Source organism: Chiloscyllium plagiosum, chromosome 25 (assembly GCF_004010195.1).
Source record: "Chiloscyllium plagiosum isolate BGI_BamShark_2017 chromosome 25, ASM401019v2, whole genome shotgun sequence".
Taxonomy (NCBI): Eukaryota; Metazoa; Chordata; class Chondrichthyes; order Orectolobiformes; family Hemiscylliidae; genus Chiloscyllium; species Chiloscyllium plagiosum.
The window spans coordinates 46867667-46893957 of record NC_057734.1 but is presented as its reverse complement, the minus strand read 5'-3'; the positions used below and the strand labels follow the sequence as shown (position 1 = coordinate 46893957).

The window sequence follows — 26291 nt, the reverse complement described above, 5'->3', positions numbered from 1 at the left end:
TTAGCATCATAGGCACATAGCATCATTTTGGCACAGGAGGCCATTTGATTCAAGTGATCCAATCTAACTTTCTGTCAAGCAGTTCAATTAGTGCCACCCTCCTGCCTTGTCCCAGTGAGCCTGAGAGTTTAGCTTCTTTGAGTATCCAACAAAGTTCCTTCTGAAATTATTTGTCATCGCTGCTTTCACCACAGATGGAAGCAGAGACTCTTAAATTCTTACCTCTCAATGCATAAAAACCTCCTCACATTCCCACTCCACTTCTTTTCCCTAAAATTTTATAACTGTGACTCTTACTGCTTTAACTCTCATCGAATGGAAACAGCTTTTCTTTGCATAGTTCATTCAATGTGTCATAGACTTTTACACCTCTTACAAAATCTCTCTCAGTCTCCTTTTGTCCAAGAAATTTTCAATGGCCTTTTGAAAATCCAGACAAATTACATCTATCACAGTACCATTGTCTACTCTTTGTAATTTTCTTATTGCTATAGTGTCTGAAAAATTATGCTCTGGAACTAGCTACATTCCAGCCAAGTTCTTCCAGCATTGTCACAGAAATGCCAGTATTATACAATGTGAAAAATTACCCAGATTATGTCATATACATAAATAGCAAGACAAATCAAATCTAGTCAACCACACTTCATCAATCTACTCTCAATAGTCAGCGAAGTAATGGGAGTTGTCATAAAAAGTGCTTCAAAGCAGCACTTTTAAACAATGACATGCTCACCATTGTTCACTTCGGTTCTAATAGGACCACTTGACTCTAGACCTCATTACAGCATTGACTTGATCCAAACATAAACCAAGGAGCTGAATTCCAGAAGTGAGGAGTGACTGCCCTTGACCCAAGGCAGCATTTGACCAAGTGTGACATTGATGATCCCCAGTAAATTTGAAGTCTGTGGAAATGAAGACGAAAACTCTCCATTAGCTGGAGTCATACCTGGCACAAATGATAATGTCTGCAGTTTGGAGGCCAAACAACTCAGGCACAGGACATTGCTGCAGGAGTTCCTCAAGAAAATATTTTCTCCGAATTGTCTTCAGCTACAATCTTCAATTGTTAAAAGTCTGCCACCCACCATAAGGTCAAAAGGGGAAATGCTAACAATTACACAATGTTCAATTCCATTCGTAACCCTTCTGATACTGAAGCAGGCCATGCTTGCATGCAGCAAGAACTCAACAACATTTGGGTGATAAGTGGCACAACCTATCACTACACTACTGCTAGGCAATGATCATCTCCAACAAGAATAATCTAACCATTTTTCCATAATGTTCAACAAATTTATCATCACCGAATCCTCAAACCTTCCCTCACAAAATTGTGAGTCTACCTACACAAGATGATTGTAGCCATTAGGAAGAAAGCTCATCAACACATTTTCAATAGCAATTAGGAATGGATAAAGATGCCAACACATCCACACCCCACAATTGAACAACAAACAAAAAATAACCTCACCCACATGTTATTTCCATTTCACTCATGCCTCACAGTTATCCTCCAAAAAAGTTGCTATTTCACCCTCTCAACATAGTCCATTTCTCACATTCACAATTCTCTTCTTTCTCTCCAGGACAAGAGAGCATCAATGATCAGGGAAGGGCAAAGAACTGCATTCTGACTGCTGCAGAAACAAAACACTAAAAACTGACAAGATTCTTGGAATTCACAGCTATTAGCAATGGAGAGTAATCTTTTGTCAGAATGAGATATTACAAAGCCACATAGCAGACAATACACATTTGATGTCAACAGCTGCTAAAATACTATGATCCAATGCCCTGCTAATTTTGCTTTTAGCATATCAGTTTTACATTTCCCAAAAGTCTAATAAGCATGAATTGCGTGATGCTGGAGGGCTGAAGACTTCCCATAGGAGGTTGTGCAATTTAACAAAAGAACATGAAAACATTTGCACCTTCAACTAGCTCAGACACACAAACTTTAATGGGATCTCCAAAGCAGGTAACTATACTTTCACATGGTGACTCACACATCATATACGAGTAGTTGTTGGAGACCAGGCGAGTCGTGAAAAGTACCTGCCAAAGTGCTCAGAGGACACACTTATTGATCTTCAAAGATCATTAACAAAGAAAACTATTCTGGAAAAGTAAGAGAAACTATAGAGAGAAATTGGAGGAATTCACCTCAAATATGTCATGATGTCTCAGACCTTTGCTCTGATTTCTATCTCTAAAGAAAGAATGCTTGCCTGCATTAGATATAAAGTCGAGTGCAGGCAAGCCTTGATCAAGGCTAGATCATGATCTGCACACTCAGTTTGACAGCATGAGTAGGATGGAGGACCTTTCACTGGCTGTTCAAATCTGAATAAAGTGCAGCAAAGTGTTGTCCAGCTCTTTGCAAACAAGGGAGTTCAACTGAGCCAAAGAAGGAACATGAAGAAAGGGAAGACAAAAGTGAGGTCTTTGTTCAGTACACTCCCACTCCTATCCATTTGTCAAACCACCCCATACCCCATAAGAGCTGATACATTGATGGCAGAGTCAAATCCTGTACATATGACAGAGTTTAGTGCGAGTCGCATAGACAAAACCCAGAGGACCATCACTGCTAATACCTGCAAATTTGAATATGGGCTACACTGGGGAGATTCAGCATCAACTCGTGGAGCAGTTCGGACCAAACAGCCCGTTGCCCTATGGTCAACCACTTCAATTCCCCCTCCCAATTCCCAAAGTACATACAAATCCTGAGCCTCCTCCAATGTCAAATCAAATGCACCCACCAACTGGAGGAAGATTACCTCATCTTCTCCCTTGGGACCTTTTAACCACACAGCATCAATTTCACTAGTTTCCTAATCTCTTCTCCCTGCATCTCATCCCAGATCCAACTCAGCACCACCCTCGTGACCTGGCCTACCTGTCCATATTCCTTCCCACCTATCCACTCCACCCTCCCCACTAATCTATCACACTCACTTCCTATCTGCATCCACCTATCGCCATCCACCTATGTTCCCCACAGCTCCACCCCCAATCCCCTACTGATCTCTCAACCTCCTTCCCCCTCCACATTCCTGATGAAGGGCTTATGCCCAAAACGTTGACTCTTCTGTTTCTTGGATGCTGCCTGACCTGCTGTGCTTTTTCCAGCGCCACATTTTTCGACTCTAAATGTTAAGTGAGAAAGGTTACTTACACAGAACTTATTTTATCAAAAATTGAGTTGTGAATCAAATTAACATTGTAAATAATTTAAGCAAATGTTATAAATGAGTCCAAAGACAAATGGGTATGATTGTTGAGAGTAGAGATTACAGGATAAAATGAAAGTAGTTGATGTGAAATGTCGCAGTGAAAATAGGACAAACCTGTTGCATTTAGTCACATCTTCTTGATACCTAAATTTTTCAGGCTTTAAAGAAAGTCATATCCATCATCACAATTGTTAATGAAAATTATTTTTGCTATAAAGTCATGCTGCTATACCATTCGTTATCAGTCATAAATATTTAATTATGGCATCTGAGTTAGATGAAAAGTTCTACAAGGCACTCACACAACAATCTGCTCAAATCAGCAGGTGAAAACTCAGCAATTTGTTCCATCTATTTATTTCAACTGCAGTTGTAGGTCACAAATCGTATACATTCAACAACAAGGATGTTGCAAAAGTGCAGAAGACTTACTAGAATCATATCAGTAATGACACTTATTAGTTAAGCAGACAGAATAGAGAAATTAGAGTTGTACATTATAAAGCAGAGCAAGAGACAATGTTACAAAGATGTTCAACTGTTTTCATACAGAATATAAGGAGAAACTGTTTTCAACAGCTAAAGTATCCATGACCAGAGAAGACAGATTCAGGTGTTTGGCAAAAGAATCAGAAGCAACAGGAGGGAACTTTTTTTTTTAAACACAGCGGGTTGTGATCTGGAATGGTTGGTGAGAGCAGCTTCAATCAAACTTTCAAAAGAGAATTCGATAATTATACTTGAAGGAATAAAATACAAGCTAAGGTGAAAGAGGGAAATGAAATTAATGTCATTGCTCTATGATACTTATATTGGTTGAATGGACTCTGTGTACTGTACTTTACTATTGTTAAGAACTTTTGATTTTATATGCAGTTTTGTGTCTTTTTTGTCTATTTGCGAAATAAGATACTTTGCATAGCCAGAAATCTGCTTTTTAAATGATTTCCATTCGACTACCTCATACTAGCAGCAGCGGTACATCCATGAACCACATTTTCAGGGACTGGAAAAAATATTGCCTCAAACGATTGCCTTACTTAAGTATTTTACATTTTTTTTGTGAAGAATAGTCCCATTATTCAACATTAATCCCCAATTAGTTTCTGAAAATTTCAAATATAATGTATACAAATACAAGGAAAATATATGAAGTTATAGATCATTATTTTCCTTTTGTCATTAAGCAGGGATCACTGAAATTGTACATGGCCTTGGTGAGACCACACCTGGAGTACTGTGTGCAATTTTGGTCTCTTAATCTGAGGAAGGATTTCTGCCAATAGAGGAAATGCAATGAAGGTTTACCAGACTATTCTTTGGGATGGCAGGACTAAAAAATGATGAGAGACTAGATCAGTTATATATATTCACTGGTTTATAAGAATGGGGGTGGCTTCTCATATAAACCTATAAAATTCTAACAGGACGAGATATGCAGGATGTTCCCAGTGATCACATAGGGTTATTGTTTTTAGGTCATTTCCCATTTAGGACTGAGATGAGAAGTTTCTTCATACAGAAAATGGTGAGCCTGTGGAATTCTCTCCAACAGAAAGGAGTTGAAGCCAAAATATTGAATGCTTTCAAGCTGGAGTTAGATATGGTTCTCAGGGCCAAATTAACACCATTCAGGACAAAGCAACACGTTTGATTGGCACTACTTCCACAAATATCCAATCCTTCCACCACCAATGCTCATTACCAATAATATGTATGATTACAAGATGCACTGCAGAAATTCATCAAAGATCCTCAGATAGCACCAGCCATGGCCACTTCCATCTCAAAGGATAAAGGCAGCAGAAATGTGGAAACACTACTATCTTCAAGTTCCTTTCCAAGGCACTCACTATCTTGACTTGGAAATATATTATTATCCTTCACTGTCACCATCCAGGTCAAAGTCCTGGAATTCCATACCTAATGCCATTGTGGGTCAACTTACAGCAAGTGGACTGCAGTGGTTCAAGAAGGCAGCTCACAACCACCTTCTTAAGGGCAACAAGGGACGAACAATAAATGCTGGCCTGTCAGCAATGTCCACATCCCACAAATGAATAAAAAAAAATTGAAGAGTATGGGGAGAAAGCAGGAACAGGGTACTGGAAATGGGTACTGGATAATCAACCATGATCGTATTGATTAGTGAAGCAGGCTGAAAGGGAAAAATGGTCTACTCCCTGTTTCTATTTTCTATGTTAAGAGTAATAAATTGACTATTAGTATGTATCATCAGTTTGGCCACATCGACCTTTTCCAAGTTCTGCATATTGATAGTTTGGAGAAACAAGTCAAGATGTGTACACGTTTATGGTGTCACATATGCTAAAGGAGGATGTATTGTTACAACTCTGAAAAATCTATTCTATAAGTAGGCAATGTACAGTGCAAGTTAATTCTGGCCATGAGAGATCCACTTATAGGATGACAGGTTGAAATTTATGACAAAGAAAGTTACATGTGTAAATATTTAATTTTCTCAGAAAACTTTCTTTGTCATAAATTTCAACCTGTCATCCTATAAGTGGATCTCTCATGGCCAGAATTAACTTGCACTGCACATTGCCTACTTATATAATAGATGTTTCAGAGTAAAATATATCCTCCTATAGCATATGTGACACCATAAATGTGTACTATCTTGATTTGTTTCTCCAAACTATCAATATGCAGAACTTGGAAAAGGCCGATGTGGCCAAACTGATGATACATTTGGAATTATAGAAAGGCACAGCAAAGAAGGAGGCCATTCAGACTATAGTGTCTGTGCCAGGCTTTTTGATAGAATTTTCCAACTAATTCCATTGCCCTGCTCTTTCCCCATCATACCACATTTTTTCTTTAAAACTGGTTAATATTTTGGAATGCATTTGATGGAATAAAAACAATAATCCTAGCCTTTGTAAAATGACTATATGCCTCCTATAACAGCAAAAACAAACAAATGCAAACTAATTCATCACAAACAACGGACAGAATATTCATCTTTTTGTTTCATTTCCCTTCAAAGCAACTTTGATTTCCCAACATAAATGTGCTATACCTTAATTCCCAACTTAGGCCATGATCCTCCTTCACAGGCTTTGTTAAGAATTGACCAACGGTGTGTATGGATTTTAATTTATTCCTTTATGCTAGTTTTGACTCCAATAAGCAATATCTCATCGAGAAGCTCAAATAAATCAAACACACTATCTGTCAAAGTGGTCTGAATAATCATGAGCTTTCAATATTTGAAATACTCTGGCCTCACCTAAAACAGATCAGGGTCAAGATGTATTACAGGTATTGACTCCAAGCAACTGGATACATTGATATCAAGTCCCAGACTCAGTTCAAACTGCTGGTCTCAGTTTGCAAATTCAAATGTTGATGATGTCACAAAACAAATTATGACTGGAATTTCTTAATGTAAATGAAAACCTGCTTTATATCAAACAAGGTTTTTGAAGAAAACCTTAATTGCTTTTTTACAAAATAGGTACTAAGGTAACTTAAGTTTATAACCAAACATGACTACACAATTTACATCATTGTACCTTCCACATTCCAGCACCATTGAGATGAAGTACACCTGCCTGCAAAAAAAAGACCAAAGGCAATGACCTGAGGGGAATGTGAATGAATTACATTACCTATTCTATTAACAGCATGCAGACATTTATCTGGCTGTAGAACTGCATGGAGAAAGACCATTGGATATAACCGCTTAGATCATGGTTGAGAGTGGGGATTCCAGACATGATCTGATCACTTACCTGGATTGGACAACCCAATCTTTTATGTATCTTATAAATACTCTATCTACCGAACAGACCAAGCAGCTGAGACATTGAAGGAACAAAACCTAGAATGGGTTACTTCTCTCTCTTGCTCTCTCTCCCATCAACTTGAAAGTTGTGAACCCTACCAGCTGATTGTGTCGACCCAGCACAATTGAAGGATGCTTTTCTGACTGGAAGAGGTGTGTCCAGTTGGGGCAATTGATATTTGTGGTTTACATAAATGATTTAGACTTGCGTGTAGGAGGGTTGATCAGTAACTTTGCAGACAACACAAAAATTGGTGGGATGGTAAATTACGAGCTCTACAAACTGTATGTATATATACCTTAATTTTAGTAGATTTGAACTTGCTTAATCTATTGTTCCCCATTCTATAATCGGTGTGTAATCTTCAAGTGTGAATGTAGATGTACATGCTAAATTTGGAACATATTTTACTATTTAACTTATACTGTATTAAGCACAACAAATTACCTGAATTGTTTTTTGCAGAAACTCAAATTTTGATTGTGTCTTGTACAATCATGTAAACAGTTAAGCATTTACTGATTTGGCAAGTTTAACTGTTTTTCCAAAACAAAGTCCTACTATGCTTCAACAATGGGAGAGAAAAGAAGTGAACCAATCAACTCCTCTTCACCTGCTTAAGACTGTCTTAAAGAAAAGCTTGAATACTACAAAGTATTTTTGCAAAGATTACAAAACAGAAACTACTGCAGTACAGCTCCATGTTTAATTTACTTGACAATACACACATCAAAGAAATGTTGCATTATTTTCTTATCTGTATTGCAGTTTCTATTGTTAATGCATCATTTATTTAAAGTTGGTGGTGAAAGAGTTCATAGGCAGACTTTAGTAATTATGCCACAAAATTCCACTCTTTCCACAGAGACATCTAAGGCTGGATATGTATGTAAGCAGGAGAAGCAGCAAGATAAGGTTTTTGAACTAAGGCAGATCAAGCTGAGGAGCAGGAACTTCATGGTGTCCCATGAAAACACCACAGGCTCAGACTTGAACTGGGGAGGCAACTTTGTTTGTTCTGTTTCCTAAGTTTTGAGGAGACAGAGGTCAATACCTTTTTTTTATATATTTTGAGCAAGAAATTTAGCTGATAAAGAAGCCAGTCCAACATTGATTCTTATTTTTGTAGATTAAACTCTCAGGGAAAACATACATAGTTTTTCTGTCTTTCCTTAGGGAAGTGCCACTGATTATGAAGCAGTAAAAAGGCTGCCTTAAGTGTATATCATTTAGTGCTGGACTCATACCATCAAAAATCCGTGCCCTCAAGAAACAACCTAACCAGTTATACCTGGAATTTGAAATGTTAAGCAGCTTGCTTTTGACTACTAGGTACAGGCATTTGAATCCACATTTGAAAGTCTTTATGAACAAATTTTCCTTCAGGGAGTTCAAAGTCTTCTCATCCTTACTAATAAGAAAGCGTGTAGTGGATCAGAGAGTAGGTGGGTCGAGGCAAGCTGACACGACATGATGATTATAAGCTGATCAACACATACCTGTGCCAGCAGAACTCTTAACTCGTTACTCTCACCAACTGGCAAGGATAGAAATTGAGAGACTGATAGGAAATTGAACATACATGGGAGAGAGGGAAATACTGGGAGCCCTCCTCAGAAACCTGTGTGGTTTAATGCCAAAGGGTTGGGCATGTCCAAGCTGACCGTTAGACAAGGAGATAAACCTGTGAGGTTTATCAGTACACTTAAACTCTGTGCTGAGAATTGAGGCCAGTCAGAGGGGCAGCTCTGAAAAAAGGTTATTGGAATTGAAGTATTGACTCTGCTTTCTCTCCACAGATGCTGCCAAACCTGCTGAGGTTCTTCAGCAATTTCTGTTTGTGTTGTAATAGCAGGATATGGCTCTGAATGCAGCTGAGAATCTCTGTAAAGGCAAGCACGAGACAGCTGATGAGATTACATAAATCCTTAAGAGTTACTGGAATTTTGTATCCATAGAAGGGATAGCTGCATTTCTCCACAATTTTGCAAGTATGCCTGTGGTGATTCAGAGGGATACTAGGACCAGCCAAACTCTGCATATGGGAAAAGGTATGAAATTCCTACCAGGAATGCAGTTAATGCCAAAGTGCTGGTAAAAGGGATTGAAGGTGCCTGCATGCCCAATCCCTGTTATTCGGGGCATCTGAAGTGCAACCTTGTGTCAGGGCCTGTGACCACTCTGCCTATGGAGAGGATCAACCTGCTTCTCGGCATGGCAGAATCAAAGATCACAGCATCCGCTGTGAATCCCCCAGATCTGAATCACCACAGTTCACAAGCTAGAACCATTAGCAGTTTAAAGTATGGAACGTTGACTTGAAAACACTTCCAAAGTTCATGAGAACAACGAGTAAGGTTTGAAGAAAGGAAGTACACATAAAACAGACGATTTTCATAATAAAAGATTACTGTTATGCTTAAATGACAACATCCTTATAAATGGGACCAAAATGTGGCAATACCCCCTACAAGCCACTCAACATCCCAACTTTGAAATATACCACTATTCATTCACTGTCACTGGGTCAAAATCTTGCTCCAATTCCTGTTCTCTCCAAATCAATGGTGTTGCAAAGGTCATATGTGTAGTTCATTTTACCACCTTAAGCAGAAAATTAGTTGAGACGTGCAAATTATTCAAGTGTTTGGGTTTTTAGCAGTTTAAGAGTGATGAACATCCAAGATAGCCTTCATGGTGTCGGCTCCCATTGGCTTCATGCGATGACCTAGTCTTTCACTGATTCCCTATACTCTGGCTATGGTAACATTGAAGAGCACCAGTGAGTTCAACACTAGAATAACAAGCAGGAACACACCAACAATTACTGAATTATGCTTTCAACAATTCATTGGAGATAGTGAGGTCTGCAGATGTTGGAAAGTCAGAGTCGATAAAGTGTGGAGCTGGAAAAAGTGCAGCAGGTCAAGCAGCATCTGAAGGGGGGGTGGGGGGGGGTTACGTTTCAGGTCAGAACCTTTCATCAGGACTGAGATGGGCTGAGATGAACTGAAATGTCAACTTCACTGCTCCTCAGACACTGCCTGACCTCCTATGCTTTTTCTAGCTCCACGCTTTATTAACTCATTCATAACTTATTATAAAAACAACTATTTGGCAAGTGCAAGTAATCTCAAATTTCTACTCGGCCTTGCCACATGCTGCACGTTTGCAAAATGCTATACATAGAAATATAGTGTTTGCGTAGAGATAACAAGTCAATTAAAGTCAAATGCTGCATTAAACCAGTCACCCTCTTTATTATCAAACTGTGATTAGATTAAAAATCACACAACACCAGGTTATAGTCCAACAGGTTTAATTGGAAGCACACTAGCTTTCGGAGCGATGCTCCTTCACTGTAAGTAATCTAATCTAATCACGATTCGGAGATGCCGGTGTTGGACTATAACCTGGTGTTGTGTGATTTTTAACTTTGTACACCCCAGTCCAACACCGGCATCTCCGAATCGTGATTAGATTAGATTACTTACAGTGTGGAAACAGGCCCTTCGGCCCAACAAGTCCACACCGACCCGTCGAAGCGCAACCCACCCAGACCATTCCCCTACTTTTACCCTTTCACCTAACACTACAGGCAATTTAGCATGGCCAATTCACCTAACCTGCACATCTTTGGAATATGGGAGGAAACCGGAGCACCCGGAGGAAACCCATGCAGACACGGGGAGAATGTGCAAACTCCACACAGACAGTCGCCTGAGGCGGGAATTGAACCCAGGTCTTTGGCACTGTGAGGCAACAGTGCTAACCACTGTGCCACAGTGCCGCCCACCGTGATTCTAAGTATCATGCATTGAAAATAACTATGCAACATTAAAGTAATATGCAATAATTATCAAAACATGACTGAAGGCAAATATAGCAAAGAAAAGTGCATAGGATATTGAGAACAAAATCTTCGCCTCTATTCTTTTAGGAAAATGACTAACTTCAATTCCATATTTACTTCCCTTTACAAAGAATATCTTCAGCTTTTAACCATTCTATTACCATTTTTGTTTCAGAGTCGAATGGCTGAAAGCTTGCGTCTCTTTGATTCTATCTGCAACAACAACTGGTTTATCAACACCTCACTCATCCTATTTCTGAACAAGAAAGATCTCCTTGCAGAAAAGATCAAACGAATTCCATTGACGGTATGTTTCCCAGAGTACAAGGGTCAGAACACATATGAAGAGGCTGCTGTCTATATTCAGCGGCAATTCGAGGACCTGAACCGCAACAAGGAAACAAAGGAAATCTACTCCCACTTTACGTGTGCCACAGACACCAGTAACATCCAGTTTGTTTTTGATGCAGTTACTGATGTGATAATACAAAATAACTTGAAATATATTGGGCTCTGCTAGAGAATATTCCAATTACAACTGAACAAAATCCACACACGGATTCGGGAGATTAAGAATAAACTACATGGAAGAAATGCTGGATTTGGCAGAAAAATAGAGTGAGGAAAATTACCACAATAACGATAACTGGATGACGGCCAAACTACTGCACTGAATAGCTTTACTAATTCACTAATATTCGAGTGATTCACAATCCAGCATCGTGAGTTCCAGTATGGAATCATGAGAAACACTGTGATCTCTGATGTAACATGTCCTTTTTATCTGACACGACTGAACTATAGATTATTTGCAGTGAATTAGTGAGCTCTCTGCCAATCCTGACATCAAACTTGCAATCTGCAAAACCAAAATCTGAATTTGCTGTATGCCATATCAAAAATAAGACAAACACAAGGCAACTGTTATTTTCCTCTCCTTCAGCTAAAAAAGGAGCCACTTATTCTTTGGTTCCTTGTAAATAAGAAACAATATTGATGAAAGATTTTTTTAAATGAACATTTAATTTCCCAGATATAAATGATATGTGTATCGTTTCGTCCTCCACTTTTGTTCTGAATTCTACATCCTTGTTCAAACAATTGATATCATCATCATATCATACTGGCCTCACTGCAATGGAAATGTCTGACTAATCCAATTCCACAAATTTAGTATAGAAATTCAACAGGGAAGAGCAAAAAGAACAACATCAAAACTATTGAAATTGTTATGCTCTGCAGACTTTTTCTTATTTTGGCTAGAAAATGGAAACTATAAAGAACCAGTGGAGGCAGTTTTGATGGTATATAAACTGTTCTGACATTACTATGAAATATCCCAACTTGTTCAATTGATAAAGACAGTTTTTGATGGCCAAAAGATACACTGGTAACTAAGACCAAAATGCGATTTTACTTTCATTTTTCGTGCAACATTCACATGACAGGAGTATGTAAATACATTAAAAATATAAAGCACATTCTGAAATGAAGATGATTAACTCATAAACAAAGGCTAGTATGTGAATCTGCAGTTAAGGGCTTTGAGACACATTTTAAAAGCTGTTCACTTGAAGAAATGAAATAAAATGAATGATATTAGTTGTAAAATGTGTGATATCCATCATTGTGAAGATGATTTATGATAATATGTACCTTTAATAATTTAGAAAAACAGATTTTACTTCATGGCATTCATCAGTGTAATTTTCATCCAAGGTGTAAAAACAATGTCTGAGCATGAAATATATCATTTAATTGAAATACACAGAGGCAAATATTGCCTTCAGTGCCTGTGCAGTAATCTGTAGGTATAGATCACCCACTGTAGAAGAACACATCTGATCTTTATTCCATAGCAGTAAATATATTTTTAAAAATTGAACTTTTATGATGCAGTGGTAGTGTCCCTACCTCTGAGCCAGAAGACCCAGGTTCAAGCCTCACCTACTCCAGAGATGTGTAAATAACATCTTTGAACGGGTTGATTAGAAAATCACTTTATAAAAAATAGCCCTATTTACACAAAATGAAGAAAGGAACACAATTCAATTCATTTTCCCAAATTAAGCAGAGAAGATTAAATAACGCTCAAACCACATTTTTAAATGGCTAGAACTTGTGTCTCAGTGATATGGTGTTTGATTGTTAGGTTCATTGAGCAATGAACTACATCTAGACAATCGCGTTCATTCCCAGTTTAAAGTAACAAGGAAACAGTCAATTTTTGTACCAATTCAATTTCAGATCATTTGTCCAACTCTTTACAAATTTGTTCTTTGCTTGCACTTTTTGTTTAAACCTTGCTCAATACTTTGACTTTTTTTCAGCTTGTTTTTAAAATATTCAAAAATAAATCATCCATCAACTTTTCAAGAACCTCAAATTGGAAAAGCTGACATTCAGAAGCCTTAGGTGAATCTTAAATTCCAGAATATGGGTGGCTTGGGATAGGATCAGATGTTAAAAAGCAAAACATCTGAAATAGGAATTGAAGCCACTCCAAACCTACTTACTTCAGACTTTAACAGAACTTGGAAAGGGGGCAAACAACTAAACTACTAATAGAAAATGGTTAAATATGTGCTACAACATATGAGGAAAGGGAATGGGCTCTTGTCTTTTTAACACTCCTCAGTTGGTCTCAACAAATATTTTTATTTCCCTTTAGCATGCAACTATCCCACTTTGATTATAGTTCACTTAAAAACAAAGACGACAATTGCCTAGATTGTCTTGAGTGAACAAAAGAGGAATTCATTATTTACTAAATAATAAAAAAATCAAAGACAGACACACATACTGTATTAAGCTTAACAGTGGGAGACAGGGAGAAATATGCTAATGCAGTTTAAAAGTCCTTAGAGTCTGAGGTGTTAGATTTCAATCCTGAGGCCACAGTCGGTTAATTGTTGACTCACATATGCAGCTGGAACAGAACTTGTAGATATCATCAAGTTCTTGGTGAACTATTGCTTTTCCATGTTTTTTTTACTGGGTGCTGTTTTCTAAGATGATTAAAGAAACAGGCAGGGAGACAGGGAGTTCCAGCTCTTATTGCAAATTCATTTTTACAGTTCTCTGCTCTACTGCACAAATTTAGCTGTTCAAATATAGTTCAGTGCGTATTCCAGAGTCTAACTCCATTGTTTGTCATGCTGGCAGACTGTCAGGCAAAGCTCTCCCAATATGGACATTAAACAGAAGATGTGAATTTCTTGACATTGACTCAGTTGCTTAGTTTTTATGTCTCTAGATAAAAAATATCAACTCAGTTCAGGCAGTTTTGTTAATTCCTCATGGATCTAGTAAAGCTTGCCTCAATCTGTGGTAGTTGACCACTGCAAATATTTTTGATCTCATAGAATCATAATGCTGTATAGCATGCGAACAGATCCTTAAGTACAACTCGTCCATGCCAACTAGGTATCCTAAATTAATCTAGTCCCATCGGCCAGCATTTGGCCCATATCCCTCGATACTCTTTCTATTCATATACCCATCCAAATGCCTTTTAAATGTTGTAATTGTACAAGCCTCCACCACTTCCTCTGGCAGCTCATTCTACATGCACACCACCCACTGCATGAAAAGGTCCCATTTAAATCTTTCCTCTCTCACCTTAAATCCATGCCCTCTAGTTTGGACTCCCCCACCCCACATTGTCTATTTACCCTATCCATACCGCTCATGATTTTATAAACTTCTATCAGGTCACCCCTCAGCCTCTGATGCTCCAGGGAAAATAGCCCCAGTCTATTCAACCTTTCCGTACAGTTCAACCTTTCAACCCTAGCAACACCCTTGTAACAAAAATAGAAGTTGCTAGAAAAGCTTAGCAGGTCTGGCAGCATCTGTGCAGAGAAGTCAAAGTAAACATTTCAGGTCTAGTGACACTTCCTCAGAGCATCCTTATAAATATTTTCTGAACCCTTTCAAGTTTTACAATACCCTTCTTATAGCAGGGAGACCAAAAGTGCATGTAGTGTTCTAAAAGTGGCCTAACTAATATCCTTTCCAGCCATAATGTTTTAACTTTCCAAACATAGACTGGGACTGCCATTACGTTAAGGGTTTAGATGGAGAGGAATTTCTTAAATATGTACAAGAAAAGTTTCAGTATGTCGATGTACCTACTAGAGAAGGTGCAAAACTTGACCTACTCATGGGAAATAAGGCAGGGCAGGTGACTGAGGTGTCAGTGGGGGAGCAATTTGAGGCCAACGACCATAATTCCAACAGTTTTAAAATAGTGACGGAAAAAGATAGACCAGATCTAAAAGTGGAAGTTCTAAATCGGAGGAAGGCCAATTTTGACGGTATTAGGCAAGAACTTTCAAAATCTGATTGGGGGGGCAGATGTTCACAGGTAAAGGGAAGGCTGGAGAATGGGAAGTCTTCAGAAATTAGGTAACGAGAGTACAGAGAAAGTATATTTGTTTTAGGGTGAAAGGGAAGGCTGGTAGGTATAGGGAATGCTGGATGACTAAAGAAATTGAGGGTTTGGTTCAGAAAAAGAAGGAAGCATATGTCAGGCATAGACAGGATAGATCGAGTGAATCCTTAGAAGAGTATAAAGGCAGTAGGAATATACTGAAGAGAGAAATCAGGACGGCAAAAAGGGGACATGAGATAGCTTTGGCAAATAGAGTTAAGGAGAATCCAAAGTGTTTTTACAAATACATTAAGGACAAAAGGGTAACTAGGGAGAGAATAGGGCCCCTCAACGATCAGCAAGGCGGCCTTTGTGTGGAGCCACAGGAGATGGGGCAGATACTAAACGAGTATTTTGTATCAGTATTTACTGTGGAAAAGGACATGGAAGATATAGACTGTAGGGAAATGGATGGTGACATCTTGCAAAATGTCCACATTACAGAGCAGGAAGTGTTGAATGTCTTGAAATGCATAAAAATGGATAAATCCACAGGACTTGATCAGGTGTACCCTAGAACTCTGTGGGAAGCTAGAGAAGTGATTGCTGGGCCTCTTACTGAGATATTTGTATCATCGATAGTCACAGGTGAGGTGCTGGAAGACTGGAGGTTGGCTAACATGGTTCCACTGTTTAAGAAAGATGGTAAGGACAAACTAAGGAACTATAGACCAGTGATCCTGACATCTGTAGTGGGCAAGTTGTTGGAGGGAATCCTGAGGGACAGGATGCACATGTATTTGGAAAGGCAAGGACTGATTAGGGATAGCCAACATGGCTTTATGCCTGGGAAATCATGTCTCACAAACTTGATTGAGTTTTTTGAAGAAGTAACAAAGAGGATTGATGAGGGCAGAGTGGACTTCAGGAAGGCGTTCGACAAGGTTCCCCATGGGACACCAGTAAGCAAGGTTAGATTTCACTGATTATAGGGAGAACTAGCCATTTGGACACAGAACTGGCTCAAAGGTAGAAGACAGAGGGTGGTGGTGGAGGGTTGTTTTTCAGACTGGAGGCCTGTGACCAGTGGAGTGCCACAAGGATGAGTGCTGGGTCCACTACTTTTCATCATTTATATAAATGATTTGGATGTGAGCATAAGAGGTACAGTTGGTAAGATTGCTGATGACACCAAAATTGGAGGTGTACTGGACAGCGAAGAAGGTTACCTCAGATTACAACAGGAACTGGACCAGATGGGCCGTGGGCTGAGAAGTGGCAGATGGAGTTTAATTCAGATAAATGTGAGATGCTGCATTTTGGGAAAGCAAATCTTAGCAGGACTTACACATTTAATGGTAAGGTCCAAGAGAGTGTTGCTGAACAAAGAGACCTTGGAGTGCAGGTTCATAGCTCCTTGAAAGTGAAGTTGCACGTAGATGGGATAGTGAAGAATGTGTTTGGTATGCTTTCCTTTATTGGTCAGAGTACTGAGTACAGGAGTTGGGAGGTCATGTTGCAGATGTACAGGATATTGGTTAGGCCACTGTTGGAATATTGCATGCAATTCTGGTCTCCTTCCTATCGGAAAGATGTTGTGAAACTTGCAAGGGTTCAGAAAGGATTTACAAGGGTGTAGCCAGGGTTGGAGGATTTGAGCTATAGGGAGAAGTTGAATAGGCTAAGGCTGTTATTCCTGGAGTTTCAGATGCTGAGAGGTGACCTTATAGAGGTTTATAAAATCATGGGGATAAATAGGCAAAGTTTTTTCCCTGGGGTCGGGGAGTCCAGAACTAGAGGGCATAGGTTTAGGGTGAGAGGGGAAAGATATAAAAGAGACTAAGGGGCAACCTTTTCACACAGAGGGTGGTACATGTATGGAATAAACTGCCACAGGAAGTAGTGGAGGTTAGTGCAATTGCAACAATTTAAAAGGCATCTGGATGGGTACATGAGCAGGAAGGATTTGGACAGATATGGGCCAGGTGCTGGCAGGTGGGACTAGATTGGGTTGGGATATCTGGTCAGCATGGATGAGTTGGACCAAAGGGTCTGTTTCCGTGCCGTACATCTCTATGACTCTATAACATGACTTCCCAACTCCTATACTCAATGCTCTGACCAATAAAGGCAGCATACCAAACACCTCCTTCACTATCCTATCTACCTTCAACTCTACTTTTAAGAAGCTATGAACTTTTACACTAAGATCTCTTCGTTCAGCAACACTCCCTAGGACCTTACCATTAGTGTATAAGTGTTGCCCCAATTTGCCTTTCCAAAATCCAGCACTTCACATTTATTTAAATTAAACTCCACCTGCCACTCCTTGGCCCATTGGCCCATCTAATTAAGATCCTGTTGTACTCTGAGGTAATCCCCTGATCTGTTTCTTTTTTCAAAAAATGTTTTCTCCATTAGAGGTTTCAGTTAGCTAATGGAAATTAACATTTGACAGTCTGTAGATACCACTATTATAATGTACTATAAAGTGGCTTCTTTATATTAATAGCTTTTTTTTAAACTATGCATGTTGACCAGGTTTCTTGTGAAGCTCAGCAGTTTAAAGTAAGGAAAAAGGGTTGAATCTCGAAAGCCAGTGTCTTTAAAACACTGAATACTAAGAAAAAGAGGAGAGTTTTGTCCAATCATAACAAGCTAACCTAGTTCAATGGCCATACAATACACCTTTCCCAATAATGTCTAATCTTCCTGATAATCACTGCCCTTCCTCACCCAGCCAACACTAAATCCTCCCTCCTCCATAATCTGCTTCTGATTCATTATTGAAGTACTCTTCCCATGTGATTAAGTCCTCTTGGATCATTGTCATATCCCCAATGATCAGGGTATATAGGGATTATCATCCAATCAATTTGCAGACCAACATGAGATCCTCATCTACCCAAAATCCCTCATGATTGGGAATCTGACACTTTCCTACCCTTCCTGATTCCAAATAGAATCTATCCTATTTAACTGGCACTCGTGTTCCTCAAATGACATGTTGATTAACAAGTTGCTAACAGAAATCCAGTAAAAACACAGAATCGTGAAAATGAATCAAATGACACTTATTAACAACTCACCTCATAATTGCATCTTTTCCTCTCCTCCCTCTCTCCCGGTGGTGCCGTCTTTGTTATTCCTTCTAAAGCTGCATATACAAGTCCTCTGTGGACTTCTATCCTGCAACCCCAATTAATGTCACTTCCCAGATTAGTTTGAGGGAGTTGGCACCAGGCCTTGGAAATTCACCCTCTCCTCCCTGACCTATCACCTTCATCTCCTTCCCCACTGACCTATTGTACTCTATGCTACTCTATCCCCACCCCCACCCTCCTCTAGCTTATCTCTCCAAGCTTCAGGCTCTCTGCCTTTATTCCTGATGAAGGGCTTTTGCCCGAAACGTCGATTTTGCCTGTCCTCGGATGCTGCCTGAATTGCTGTGCTCTTCCAGCACCACTGATCCAGAAACTTGGAAATGATAGTTATGCCCTTGAGTTTACTGCATGGAGAGAAATGACAATCTGACCCTCATCAATTTCTTGCCATTTCTCTTGATCTTTTGAGACCTTCTGCTTTGGGCTACTGAACTATCACTTGTTTTAGTGTTCCTTCAGCAGCATTACTGGGATGTCAAAATGAGGTTATGGCATTGAGAGTGGGGCCATTTGTGGCAGGAATTCCCATCAGTAATCTATTATCCACATGAGATAAACCAATGGGAAAATAGGTTGGAGGGGAGGGGGTTCTTCCAGTGAAAGATGGGCAAGCAGAAGGACAGTAATCCCTGCAATGCAGAAATTATTGATATGTACAAATTATTTCATTATCTGTGTTTCAACCTGATCCTCATTCACTCTAATTTAGAAACAGATGTTTCACTCCTTTTAAAAGAGATGAATACTGAACAAAATACTTTGAGCTTTTACAAGGAATTTGTTCAATTCAATGGGACGTACAGTTTTTATCTCATAGTTTGCTTGTTAATTTTGTGGTTATGTCCTTTACCTTTATGATCAGAATCAACTTGTTTTAATTATACTATTATACCTATTATGTTTCCTCTAGATCTTTTTATTTCATTCATTGGATGAGGCTGGCTATGCAAGCATTTATTGCTTACCCTAAATGACTTTAAGAAGAAGAATGTAGAGAATTCCAGGTTTTTGACCTAAATATAGAACAGAACATACTTTTATTGTCACATATACTCCATTGTAGGAGTACAGTAGAAATTGATGAGGGTCATTTTTACAATGCCTGCCTTTTTGTGGCGACATCTTAGGTACAAGTACCTCAGTACAATTCTTGGATACTTGTATTACTTAGAGTTGAAAAATAACTTAAAAATAGAACATTATTAAATGGTTGACATTACAGTAAGGTAGGAAATTTCAGAAAGACATTACAGTGTCGCTTCCACAAAAAATCGACCAGGTGCCAATTTCGGGAAATTTTATGGAGGGCTCCTCTCCATGAGTCCTAGCAGGTTTTCTCTCACAATTTTAAACTGCTCAGATCATTATCAGCAATTATGATGCTCTGATTGGGCTAACATGTCCTTGGCAGTGGCAAGGACTTGCTGTGATACACACCACAACACCCAATTGTGCACCAGGTCAAGCGCTGTCAGTTAGAAAGTATCTTTCACATCTGCAGTGTTGGAAGTATTGCCTGGAGATCATGAATAGAGGCCAGCTGACTCTGAATTACTGACAGGGACTTGGAGGTGATGTCAGAGGAGTTTGTGGAGAGGAAGGCCACTGTCTTTTTTCAGGACCGCCAGAGGAGACTATGGCACCAGATCTTGCCAGTCTGATCTGAGGATGCCACCATGACAGTTGTAGTTTTGATAGTATGGAGAAATGCCCAGCAATGCAGGAAAAAGGATAGTGACCTTCTGTGCTCCATGCGTAGAAGTGCCACTATCTTCTTTCTGCTACTCACAGTCACTCTAACTCTGCTACTGTGCCCACACCCATAAAGGCTCATAGTCTACTACTTAAACTGTTGCAAGTAGCTTCTTCCATTACTTGTTTTCGCTCACCCAATCCCAGAGACCAACAATGTCATTGATGCTGCCTACTCATTCACTTGGGAAAATCCACCATCTTTCAGCCACCTTCACAAAGCTACGCCAGTCAATTTCATATCACTCGCCCTTTGTCTCATTGCAAAAGAAAACATCTCACAACTGAGTAGAGAAAGTAAAGATCTGTGATGGGTTGCCCAGCATTTATCACCTCATCCCCTATGAGGCCAGCATCCTTGGGACTTGCCCGAATGGAAAAAGACCATGATTGTTCATGTGATGCCAAAACCTCCATGTCCCTGTCACCTAGTAAGATGAATTGTCAATTGTAAGATGATGCCATTGTGAATGTAATCTTAACATGCCCAGACTTCAACCCCTATTTGCAACCCATTATCTTGTCTACAGCAGGCACCAGTGGCATCGTTATGGTCATATCCATTAAAGGACTAGTCCCTCATGACTGGTCATCTCCTCTTCCATACTCTAAGGAATAAGCTCCAGAGCCTTCAGAGGAAACCCTGACACTTTCTCCTACATTTTCTATCAGCTCACATAGAGATATCTGGGTGACTACCTTAGCTTGTGTAAGTCAGTAGCACATTCTGGTCAGCACTTCACTGCCATATCTCCCCAGTTGATCAAGGCAGAAATGTCATACGTCACTGGCATTCAGAGGGCTGGAATCAGAGGACTGCCAGAAACAAGGCACCTGCTCACCCCAAGGCAGGAAAGGATCTCATCGTGTCGGCTATTAATAACTTTATATCAATGCATAAGCAGATGCAGCATGAGCAGGCAGTTTTGTCAAAGGCACTGGGCAAATTGACTCAAAGGTTGAAGAGGTGGATCAACATGATCTGTACTAAGTTGCCTCTGGTATTCAAATTTCTGATTACCTCCACGAACAGTTTGAGGCTGCTGGGGAGTCCCAAGTCCAACACACACACACACTGTTTCCCAGATAAATGCAGAGACCATCACTCCAGCAGTTCGTCCTCATCACCAACAGCAAAACAACAGGGGTTAAGTGACTTTGTCCCAGCCAGAGGAGAAACCACACGTAGGTCTCCCCAAAGTCTCCTCTCAGGACACTCCAAAGGTGGGTGGCTGGGCTCTCTACTTCAACACTCTCAACACTCGGGAACTTAAGCTAAGTTCTGGGCAGAGCATACTCAGGGCAGAGCATACTCAGGATGCCTGGGTCCTCTAGCCACAACCCTGCACCTCCCTACCACCATCACCAATACTATTCACCCTGCCATGCCCCAAAATGACCAGGGTTACTCAACCAAACCTCCAAAACCAATATGGTCTGCTATATGGCTGGCTACATTCTTGTGTGCACTGGTGCTGCACCCAGATACAGCAGGTGGGAAAGGAAAAGAACACGTAATAAGGACACCACAGATGGTATGGATGATATTTCATTGTAAATATATGTTCATTTGATATCATCAGCTGTGTGAGTCTATGCCACCTCTGCAAAACTACAAGAATGAAAGTAGACAGGCAGGTCATCCTTAGGATCACACAATATTCTAACCTTGGCTGACAATGCTAGCTTGAAACCGTGGTGTGACTGAATAAGGAAACATCAGATGTTGTGTAACATTAATTTTTATTAATCAACATAGAAAGATATTACTGTTAAGCTGCATTTGCAGCTGGGATTAAAAAAAATGGGATGCTGGCCTCAGCAGTATCAAAATATTTATAGTTAGTGAAAGATTACTTCAAGCAACTCAGTTCCATTGAATAAGGTTCAAAATGAAGTCCTGCCTGTGTTGGTTATCTCAAGCTGCTGCACTTTAAAGATACTGTTCCACCTGAAGAACACCTTCATGATCTTACTTGGCACAGTAATGTTGCAGCACCGGTGCAGCTCCCACAGACCGCAATTGTCCATCCCACAATTTTGGTGCATCCTTCAGTTGTCTGGAGCAGAGATTGCAAGGATCAAGCAGTGTCCTCTTTTCATCTCTGTGAAGCCCCAGAGATGCAAGTAAACCCTCTTGGGGCCATCCTATACTCTTGGTGGCCTCAGCAAAAGAAGATGTTACATCACAGATACTCTGGACAGCATTATATGGTGTTCTGACTGCCGCTTCTGGACAGAATATAGCATTAGTGATTTTTTTCTCATTTGCACTGCATTCCATGGAAGATGTACAACTGTAGCTCTCTTGCATCTTTGCTGCATCTTGGCCGCATCATGAGGATGCCTATTGTTGTAGGTTGATGCTGGTCCTGGTCTTCCTGATACATATATTCCTCACCTGTTCGTGTAGCAGCCCTTGAACCAGCGGCCACAGGGATGACCACATCTTCTGTGCCTGGATCTGTGAGGGATGGCTCCAATAAGCTGAAGTGGGCAATCTCAGAAAGAAAGCAGCTCCTCAAAAATGTGATTATTCAGTAGTCATAGAATACACAAATAAAATTTGACAAGCATCCTCAAACATAGGGACACAGAGGCACCTGGCAGGAAGTAGGATGCATGGATGTTGCACAGCACTGTCTCAATTCAGAAATCTGTTGCTCAAGCCTTTTAGCAAATATATAACTGAAGACTACACATGGACCAGCAATAACGAGAATGTCTCCCACCACCTCCAACTCCTACACTATCGAAGAAAGGCAAATTACATGTAAAATAATGGTACAGATTTTTGATGGTGTTAAGTGATCAGGACCTGCATCTTTCACAGGCTTTGGAAGCTTTGAAGATGTTTGCTATTTTGAAACTGGGTGAATCCTTTCATCCTGCAATACCTTACCTGTGCCTTACGTCCACTTGTAAGATTGATTTGTAATGCTGAATGTTGTGGTCAAGAGTGCTTTTTACCATGAGTTTTGGTTGATATAGTCAGTCAATGCATGAGATACACATTCATTATTATGATAAGAGATATCTTCACCTGTACTGTGTGTGTCCTTTTATTGCTACTACCTTTTGAAGGGCACCACATTGCTCAACAGTGAACCTCTCACCCTCAGAGAAAAAAAAACACTCATTCCACCCATTCCACGCGTAGTGGCAGCAATTTTGATTTCCATTTATGACTTGGAAGACACTGAAGGTCATATTTGGTAGAGTGAGTCAAAGGGTCAGTCTCTCAGTCTAGGAGACCCCCAAAGCTTCATGTTTCATTCTTCTTTGCACTGCCTGCCAATTCCACCGGTTTTGAATTTCCCACATTCCCACCTAATGTGTTTATGCTCATCTCCCCATGCACTTCAGTAAGTCAAACATAGACATGCACTGTCCATCCATTGAAGTCCAGAGTGATGATGACCACCAATGATCCACCTCCCTCAGTACCCTGCATCCTCTTATGTGTTATTGACTCCCATCCGTATATGTTGAGTTGCTTCCAATTCACAATTAGTATCCCTTCTGCATTCCAAAACAGTGCCTCCATCCCCACAATTGTCTTACCAGCATCCCACCACAATAGTGGCCCCTAATAACTGCCCCCTCCCTGGCTTTCAGTGAACAGACTGCTTCGACTTACCATGGATTGGGTGGAATGAGTGTTTTTTTCTCTGAGGATGAGAGGTTCAAATGACTTGGAAAGACAGCCACAATTGTTGAGTGAACACACCATAAACTCTGTGCAGCTCCTCAACTAATTCACCACTAATCCCTGAACCAGTTGAATCGGACCTGCAGGATTGTCCATGGCCCATTCTCTAGACTGTAGTGATAAAGGATATCCCAAACAGCCAACTGACAATGTCTATGCCGCCAAATGGCAATCAGATGATATCTTTGTCTTATTATACCATAGCCCATGAGTGAAAGCTGTCTCCCTGATTTGAATGGACTACTCCCATTAGACTTTGAAACATGACCATTGTTTGAAGAACATGCAATGTGTTCTTCACGTACGATCCTGGTACATGATAAAGGTGTGAGCTTGAGCATGGTACTATACAGCAACATGTCCAACGCTTTGACTGATTACTGCTGACGACCTGACAAGCTGCCTGACTTTGTGTCTGTGCTAAAAAGGAAAAGCAATACCATGAAGCACAAAAGTGTAAAACAACAAAGAAGGCAGAGATGCAGTAAGCATGCAAGTACTCACAGAGTGATTGAGTGCAAAGACACCAAGCAAGGACCCCTGAGATCCACTTGGCTCCAATCTATGAGCTGGGTGTTTATTGCTGCATGCAAATAGGCCTGACAGCAGCAAGACAGTGAGTGCCAGTGCATTCCAAAGTGCAATGTTTTAGATTAGATTAGATTAGATTATCTACAGTATGGAAACAGACCCTTCGGCCCAACAAGTCCACACCAACCCTCCGAACAGCAACCCACCCAGAACCATTCCCCTACATTAACCCTGATTAATGCACCTAACACTACGGGCAATTTAGCATGGCCAATTCATCTGACCTGCACATCTTTGGACTACGGGAGGAAACCGGAGCACTGGGAGAAACCCACGCAGACACGGGGAGAATGTGCAAACTCCACACAGACAGTTGCTCGAGGCGGGAATTGAACCCGGGTCCCTGGCGCTGTGAAGCAGCAGCACTAACCACTGAGCCACCGGGCAATGTTGAAGTGGAGAACTGTATTCTAAGTGTCAGAAATGTGCCATGAAAAATACTGAGGCTAGAGTGTGTCTGATGCCAATCTATTAATAGGGTCACAGGTAGTTGCAGGAGATATTGGGGACTGCATCCCAAGTTGGAAGCCTGGAGGAGCAAGAGATGAGCTGGAACTGCCAAATACCTGTTCTGTCTTTCATGTCAGGAATTGTTGGCATCTAGTTTCTCTCCGACACACGTGCAAATAGGATTTTTAAACTTAGCTACTAGTAAAATGTTAATGTATGCAATTCAGTCTCTCTCTGCTTTCTAGTGAGATTCTCAACTCACCATTCAAACATTAGTTCCAAAATCAGACTTCTTTTCCTGCACATAAAGAATCTCATTTTACCAATCTCACCATATTTTCCCAATTAATCATTAGCCACATTGTTCAGAGGCTGAGAAAATTCAGCATCCAGATGAAGGAATAGCAATATATTTCTAACTCAGTACGATGTGTCACTTAGAGGAAATATAATGTTCACTTGCTCCTGTGTTCCTTGTTCTTTTAGGTGACGGAGGAAATGAATCATCAAACAGAGAATGGGTGCATTGAAACTGCATTTGATGACAAGTTTCTTGTGTGTTGTTGGGGCAGCATTCACCTTGGCAAGTGGAAGGTGCTCCATTATTTGCAGACTTCCAGACTTGCTTCTTCCAAATGGCAGAAGGATTTTGGAAATTAGAATGTAAGTCACCTGTTGAAGAATACCCAAATACTAACCCGCACTTGCAGCTACAATATTCATCTGGCTGATCTGGTTAACTTTCTGCTGAATGGTGACCCCTATACTATATTGATGGTGGTTGATTCAGGAATGATAATACCATTGAATGTCAAGAAAGGTTCAGAGTTTTGGAGATGGTCATTGCTTGAAACATATCTAGCACAAATGTCACTATCAGCCCAAGCCTGAATGTTATCTGATCAGCCTGCATGCAGAAACTATTGTTTCGTTAACTAGGAGTTATAAATTGTCGTGAACACCGCACAGTTATTAGAAAACATTCCTATTTCTGACATTATGCTGGAAAGAAGGTCATTCATGAAGCAGCTGAGGATCAGTGGACCTGAGACGACTCAAAGAAACTCCCAAAATGTCATAACATTAGATGATCAACTTTCAACAACTACAAACAACATCCTTAGTGCCAAAGCTGACTCCATGGAAAACAATTCACTTTTTCAAGTTGGGCTTCATAACTTAATTTTCGAAACCCATAAGTCATCCTTGTTACCATAGATCATGGCATGTAAATCAGTCCAGTGTTCAAAAGAACAGAATTAGTTTGGTCCCAAACCTGATGTTTTTCCATACATGCAGCATATAAGGCAACTTAGAAGACTTATATATAAGTT

At 40.2% G+C, this 26291-nt stretch overlaps 2 protein-coding genes across 2 annotated transcripts in view; one reads left to right on the top strand and one right to left on the bottom strand.

Moving 5' to 3' along the window:
• gnaz (guanine nucleotide binding protein (G protein), alpha z polypeptide) overlaps positions 1-12521 on the top strand; it is a 282500-nt gene extending 269979 nt beyond the window's left edge. Inside the window, exon 3 of the mRNA XM_043716093.1 lies at positions 11089-12521. Within this exon, the coding sequence (XP_043572028.1) occupies positions 11089-11433 (345 nt within the window). The 3' untranslated portion in view covers positions 11434-12521. The remainder of the gene's footprint in view (positions 1-11088) is intronic.
• The window catches only part of rsph14 (radial spoke head 14 homolog), a 706085-nt gene that overhangs the window by 564268 nt on the left and 115526 nt on the right, over positions 1-26291 (bottom strand). The gene's annotated exons all lie outside the window — the stretch shown is intronic.